This window comes from Budorcas taxicolor, chromosome 25, assembly GCF_023091745.1.
Source record: "Budorcas taxicolor isolate Tak-1 chromosome 25, Takin1.1, whole genome shotgun sequence".
Classification (NCBI taxonomy): domain Eukaryota; kingdom Metazoa; phylum Chordata; class Mammalia; order Artiodactyla; family Bovidae; genus Budorcas; species Budorcas taxicolor.
The window spans coordinates 45,098,260-45,104,701 of record NC_068934.1 but is presented as its reverse complement, the minus strand read 5'-3'; the positions used below and the strand labels follow the sequence as shown (position 1 = coordinate 45,104,701).

The 6,442-nt window shown below is 62.9% G+C and overlaps 1 protein-coding gene across 1 annotated transcript; it reads left to right on the top strand.

Annotated features, from left to right (window-relative positions):
* Window positions 1–1,294: 1,294 nt before the first annotated feature.
* On the top strand, window positions 1,295–3,907 carry CD248 (CD248 molecule). Its single transcript, XM_052661997.1, has one exon. The coding sequence runs from the start codon at window positions 1,295–1,297 to the stop codon at window positions 3,635–3,637; it is 2,343 nt and encodes a 780-aa protein (XP_052517957.1). The 3' UTR covers window positions 3,638–3,907.
* The last annotated feature ends 2,535 nt before the right edge of the window (window positions 3,908–6,442 follow it).

Here is a 6,442-nt window from a genome sequence, read left to right as displayed (position 1 = left end):
CCAGAGAAGGTCAGCCACTTCCTGCTGTCACACAGCAGGTCAGGGGCAGAGTGGGAAGCCGAGCCAGTCCGGGGTCAGCACACGGAGGGGCAGAACTTCTTCTCAGTGTCTCCAGCCCTGGCTCAAATTCCTGCTAGGAGCGCAGTGGGTGTGCAGGGGTTAATCTGGCAAACAGCTCCCGGGGGACCATCCTGAATGATGGTGCTCAGCGCACATGCCTCTAGAGGCTTCCAGGAGGGGCGGGAAGAGGACCCCGGCCAGGCCTACAGAGCAGGCCCTGGGGGGAGGGAGGGCGCCACACATGTGATGCCTGTGTCACACACATGTGTGCATCATTGTGTGCCCCGTGCCCATACACAGCCTCTCCCAGTCGGTCCCAGCCAGCCCTGCTCACCCTGCCCGGCCCCCTCCCCCACGCACCCAGCCCTCCTGCAGCAGGAGCCCAAGCGAAGCATTTCCTGTTTAGGGGCCGCCTCCGCCCCCTCTAAGCCCAGGTTCCCAGGGCCCCAGGCTGAGCAGAGGTGAAGGGAGGGCAGCCCCCTGCCCCTCCTCCTCCCCCCCCAGCTCCCACCCCCAGTCCAGCTGGAGCCAGGAGGCTTGAGGGCAGAGGTAGCGGCAGGAGCCCTGTAGAGAAATGAGGCCGGAGGATGCCAGTGCCTGGGTGATCCAGGTGGTTCCCACACCCCGGGGCTGCACGCGACCCTGAGGGACTTTGCGTCTTAGGGCCCGTAGATGCCACCTCCCTTTCTCAGGGACACCTAAAGCGGTCAGCGTGTCAGAGAGGAGGCCGATCTGGGGCGGAGGGACAGGGTCTGAGAGAGAGCGCACACACGTGTGTGATGAGAGGGCCTGAGTCAGAGCGTGTTTCCACCCACAGGACGGGAGGTTGTTCACGGGTGTGATGAGGTCGCTGTGTCCCCAGTCAGATCTCCGTCAGTCTCTGGGAACGACCTCACCCCACCGCCAAGAGCCCCAGACGGCGCAGGACGTTTCTGGTGGGTCCTCCTGCCTGCTACCCGGACTCCCCAACCCGTTAGCTGAGCCTCCTCCCCTCCCTCGCCCCCACCCCCAGCACCCTCCCTGCCCCCCCCACCCCTCCGCCCCGCCCGACGGCTTCCTGCTCTGGCGGCCCCGGGGGAGCGGGAGCGGGGAGCTGGCAGCGGCCCCAGCCCCACTCCTTACAAGGCCCGAGCCCGGCCCGGGCCCGCCCCCGGCCCGCCCACCAGAGGCCCCAGTCCCTCCCCCTGTCAAGAGCCGCCGCCGGCCGGGCCAGGGCCAGTCGGGGGGCGTCGCGATGCTGCTGCGCCTGCTGCTGGCCTGGGCGGCCGCGGTGCCCACACTGGGCCAGGCCCCCTGGGCCACTGAGCCCCGCGCTGCCTGCTTCCCGGGCAGCTGTTACGCACTCTTCCCGCGGCGCCGCACCTTCTTGGAGGCCTGGCGGGCTTGCCGCGAGCTGGGGGGCGACCTGGCCACCCCGCGGACCCTCGAGGAGGCCCGGCGTGTGAACAGCCTGGTGGGCTCCGGACCGGCCAGCCGGCTGCTGTGGATCGGGCTGCAGCGGCAGGCCCGGCAATGCCAACCCCAGCGCCCGCTGCGCGGCTTCACGTGGACCACGGGGGACCAGGACACCGCCTTCACCAACTGGGCCCAGCCTGCCACGGGCGGGCCCTGCCCAGCCCAGCGCTGCGCCGCCCTGGAGGCAAGCGGCGAGCATCGCTGGCTCGAGGGCTCTTGCACGCTGGCCGTCGATGGCTACCTGTGCCAGTTCGGCTTCGAGGGCTCCTGCCCCGCACTGCCTGAGGAGGTGGGCCAGGCCGGCCCAGCCGTCTACACCACGCCCTTCCACCTGGTCTCCGCGGAGTTTGAGTGGCTGCCCTTTGGCTCTGTGGCTGCCGTGCCGTGCCAGGCTGGCAGAAAAGCCTCTCTGCTCTGCGTGAAGCAGCCTGAGGGTGGCGTGGGCTGGTCGCGGACAGGCCCCTTGTGCCCTGGTACCGGCTGTGGCCCCGACAATGGGGGATGTGAACACGAGTGCATCGAGGCTGCGGATGGTCGGGTGTCCTGTCGCTGCAGCGAGGGCTTCCGGCTGGCAGCGGACGGGCACAGCTGCGAGGACCCATGTGCCCATGCCCCGTGCGAGCAGCAGTGTGAGCCTGGAGGGCCGCAGGGCTACAGCTGCCACTGTCGCCTGGGTTTCCGGCCTGCTGAGGATGAGCCGCACCGCTGTGTGGACACGGACGAGTGCCAGATTGCCGGCGTGTGCCAGCAGATGTGTGTCAACTACGTCGGTGGCTTCGAGTGCTACTGCAGCGAGGGCCACGAGCTGGAGGCTGATGGCATCAGCTGCAGCCCCGCTGGGGCCATGGGCGCCCGGGCATCCCAGGACCTCGAGGACGGGTTGCTGGACGAAGGGGACGAGGAAGAGGACGAAGAAGACGAGGAAGAGGACGAAGAAGAAGCCTGGGAGGCCTTTGATGGTGGCTGGACAGAGATGCCTGGGATCCCGTGGATGGAGGCCACGCAGTCATCAGACTTTGACCTGGCCTATAGACCTAGCTTCCCAGAGGACGGGGAGCCAGGGATGCCCTACCTGTACCCCACCTGGCCACCCCCACTTAGTGCCCCTGGGGTCCCTCACCACTCCTCAGTGCTCTCTGTCACTCGGCCTGTGGTGGTCTCGGCCACGCGCCCCCCACTGCCTTCTGCCCACCAACCCGCTATTATCTCTGCCACACGCCCACCCCTGGCCCCGGTCCCCCAGCCCCCCGTAATCCCTGCCATACACCCAGCTTTGCCCTCTGACCACCAGTTCCCCATGATCTCAGCTAACTATCCAGACCTGCCTTCTGTCCACCGACCCCTTGTTATCTCTGCCGCACAGCCAGGACCAACCCCTGCCCACCAGCGCCCAGTGGCCTCAGCCAAATATCCCAAGCTCTTCCCCGCTCACCAGTCCCCCATGTTCCCAGATACCCAGGCCACTGATATCCAGAACACCACGCCTTTGCCTCGAATCCCAGCTAACCACACCCCTCTGGTCACCACCTCCAGTCCCCCTCAACCCCCTGTGACCCCAGATGTCCCGATCCTCAAAGCCCAGGCCGGCCACCATCCCGTTACTTCTACGGTCCAGCCTTCTCGGACCACTGCTTTCAGGTCCCCTGTGCCCCCTGCCCATCAAGTCCCTGTGCCTGCTGCCTCCCAACCCCCAGCCTTCCACACTCCTCTGCCCCCTCAGAGCGCCACTAGCCAGACCTCTCTCACCAGCGCTCCACACCCCCACTCCAAAGCCCCACAAGTCCCAAGGGAAGGTACTCTTGACCCCAGCCTGGCTCCATGGCTGTCCTCGGCAGTCCCCACATCAGCTCCTCCAGCCCTGGGGGAGGCCAGTCCAGCTGGCCGAAGCCGGAGGGATGACCGGTGGCTCCTGGTGGCACTCCTAGTGCCAACATGCGTCTTCTTGGTGGTCCTGCTTGCACTGGGCATTGTGTACTGTACCCGCTGTGGCCCCCACGCGCCCAACAAGCGCGTGACCGACTGCTATCGCTGGGTCACCCACGCCGGGAGCAAGGGCCCAACGGAACCCGCGCCCCACCGGGGCAGCCTCACAGGGGTGCAGACCTGCAGAACCAGCGTGTGATGGGGTGCAGCCCCCCCCGTGGGGTGAAGGGGAAGGGGCATGCATTGGACTTATGGCCCAGGCTGCACCAGGGACCCATGGGGGCTGCGCAGCTGGACAGAAGGCTTCCTGCTCCCCCGGGCCCAGCCAGGCTCCTCTCTCAATCAGCCACTAGACTTGACTCTTGGGAACTCTGTTTTCTTGGCCCAGCACTCACAGTGGAGGAGACGCCGAGGCCCCCAGGACCTCAGGGGGTGGGTGCTGGGGACTTCTCCAATAAACGGGGTGCCAACCTCACCCAAAGCTTCTGATCCCCATTGGTGCCTGAGGGGAGGGTCTGGGAGGACTCAGAAAAAAAGGAGGGCATCTTCCTTCAGCTTGTTTGGGCCCACAAGGAAATAAGGTAAGATTCCTTAAGGGAGGGTATGTTTTAGAGATTCTCAAGGAAACAGGAACCCAGGGAGGGCAAGAACCTTGCCCAAGGTCACACAGTGAGCCTAGGAGTGGGAGGTTTGGCATGAAGAGAATTTCATGTTTGTTCCTCTTTTAACCAAAACTCTTAGAAGGTGGGACTGAGTCTGAAATGAGGGTTTCTGCTGACCTGGAGCCAAACTGGGGCTTAGGGGTCGGTCAAAGGTAAGCTCTAGGCCTGGTGATTCTGGGGAGTGCAGGGGGCCCAGAGGGTGAGCTTCTCCTGACTTCTGCTGGAACTTTTCTTCCTCTCCCTGAAGGCTGCAGAAGTTCGTGGCTGGGGCTCAGATGGTTTGAGTCAAGGGTGTTGTCACCCCTCTGGGTTGTAGGTGCTCAGGAGGCAAGCCTCTGGGAGAGCCTAGAAGGCAGGGCTGAAGAGAGCAAGGAACCTGGGAGAAAGATCCCATACCCAGCTCCCTGGGCAGCCTCCTAAGCAAGGCCTCGGTTGCTTGAGCCGCACGGAGCCCTTCTGTGTGCATGGTGCTGGGTCAGGGAGACCCCAGACTGAGAAAGGTTCGGGCTGCTCCAAGCTGAGCTGTCCCGTGAACGGGAGGAGGGGATGGTAAAAAAAAAAAAATCATCACAGCCTGTGGGGACCCAGCAACCCCCCTCATCCTGGACTCATTGCCTTGGGGACTGCGAGAGGCGGGACCTGGGAGGGGGAGGCGCCGGTTCCCACCACCTCTGTAATTTTTCAGTTGCAGCTTCTAAGGGACCTCTAATTAGGACGGAAGAGAACCACCACGACCACCCGGGCAGGCGAGGAGGGGTGGTCCAGAGCTCCCTTCCCTACGCAGTGCCCTTTGCTACCCTCTGATAAGCAGGGGCTGAGCCTGGGCTGGAAGGTTCAGCTGGGCCCCACAGGACCCGGAGAGGAGAGATGGGAGTTGGGACGAATTGGGGGCGCGGGGTGGGGGGCGGCGCGGAGGGGGGCGGAGGGAACGCTGCGCACCGCCCCCCCGCCCCCCGCCCCGGTCTCACGTTCCTCTTAACTCAAACCAGACGCCCCCACCAAATCCCGCCCAAGCTTTTAAGGTCGGAGGTGCAGCCAGAGAGGTTCACTGGATGGGAGTGGGGGGTCGAGGAGTGTTCCAAAGAGTTAGATCGGAGGAGAAGGTAGGAGGCATGGCCTGTGGGGGTGGCAAAGCCCGCCAGGACGTGAAGGACTGGAATTCCCTCCTGTGGCCCTGGGCAGGCGATCCAGAGCGCCTCGAGGACAGGAAGGAGTTAAAAGCACTGCTGTCAGAGGGCGGGGATGGGAGTGGGGCAGGGGGCCCAGAGCCGGCTTTTTGTCATCCTGTAATGAGCACCAGATGCGGAGCTGCGTGCGGGCCTAAACAGACGGCCTCCCAGGGCAGAGCCCCCACTAGCGCTGCATTGGGGCTCCGCCTAGAACCGGAGCTGCGCTCAGGCTCCTCCCACTGGCTCCGGCCCCGCCTCCTCCAGGCGCGCCCGGGGACTGAGCTATCAGCCGGGTCTCTCGGAGCTTCGAGCCACGCCCACCCACGGCAGGCTAGCGTCCCCTTGGGAACTCTTCGGAGGTCACGCCCACCAAAGCCGCAAGCCTCGCCCCTGCCAGCTCAGAGATTCTTCCGAATGGTTGACCCGCCCCTTCGCTCTTCAGCTCCGCCCAGGCCGAGGCGGTACTAGGTCCCGCCCACCTGGGCCGTAAGCCCCGCCCCCTAAGTGAGGCTTGCACTGGGAGACTGGCAATTATTATTATTTTTATTTTTATTTATTTATTTTTATTTTTTTAATTTTAAAATCTTTAATTCTTACATGTGTTCCCAAACATGAACCCCCCTCCCACCTCCCTCCCCATAACATCTCTGTGGGTCATCCCCATGCACCAGCCCCAAGCATGCTGTATCCTGCGTCAGACATAGACTGGCGATTCAATTCTTACATGATAGTATACATGATAGAATGCCATTCTCCCAAATCATCCCACCCTCTCCCTCTCCCTCTGAGTCCAAAAGTCCGTTATACACAGCTGTGTCTTTTTTCCTTTCTTGCATACAGGGTCGTCATTGCCATCTTTCTAAATTCCATATATATGTGTTAGTATACTGTATTGGTGTTTATTATTATTTTTTTAATTTTTGAGACTGGCAATTATTAGTTCTCGATTCAAGGTGCTCTGAACTCCGTCCAGAGTTAACACATTTTCTTCACTCAGCTCCGCCCTTTGCTGAGCTGGGGACTAGGTCCACGAGTGCAGGGAGACCCGCAGAGATACTAACTCTGTCCGGGAGAGAGATGAAAACTCCGCCCTCCACGAGTTTACTCCTTCCTTCCTCTTCAGGCTACGCCCCAACCCCGTTACAAGCCACGCCCCCTCCCCGAGTCTGAGAT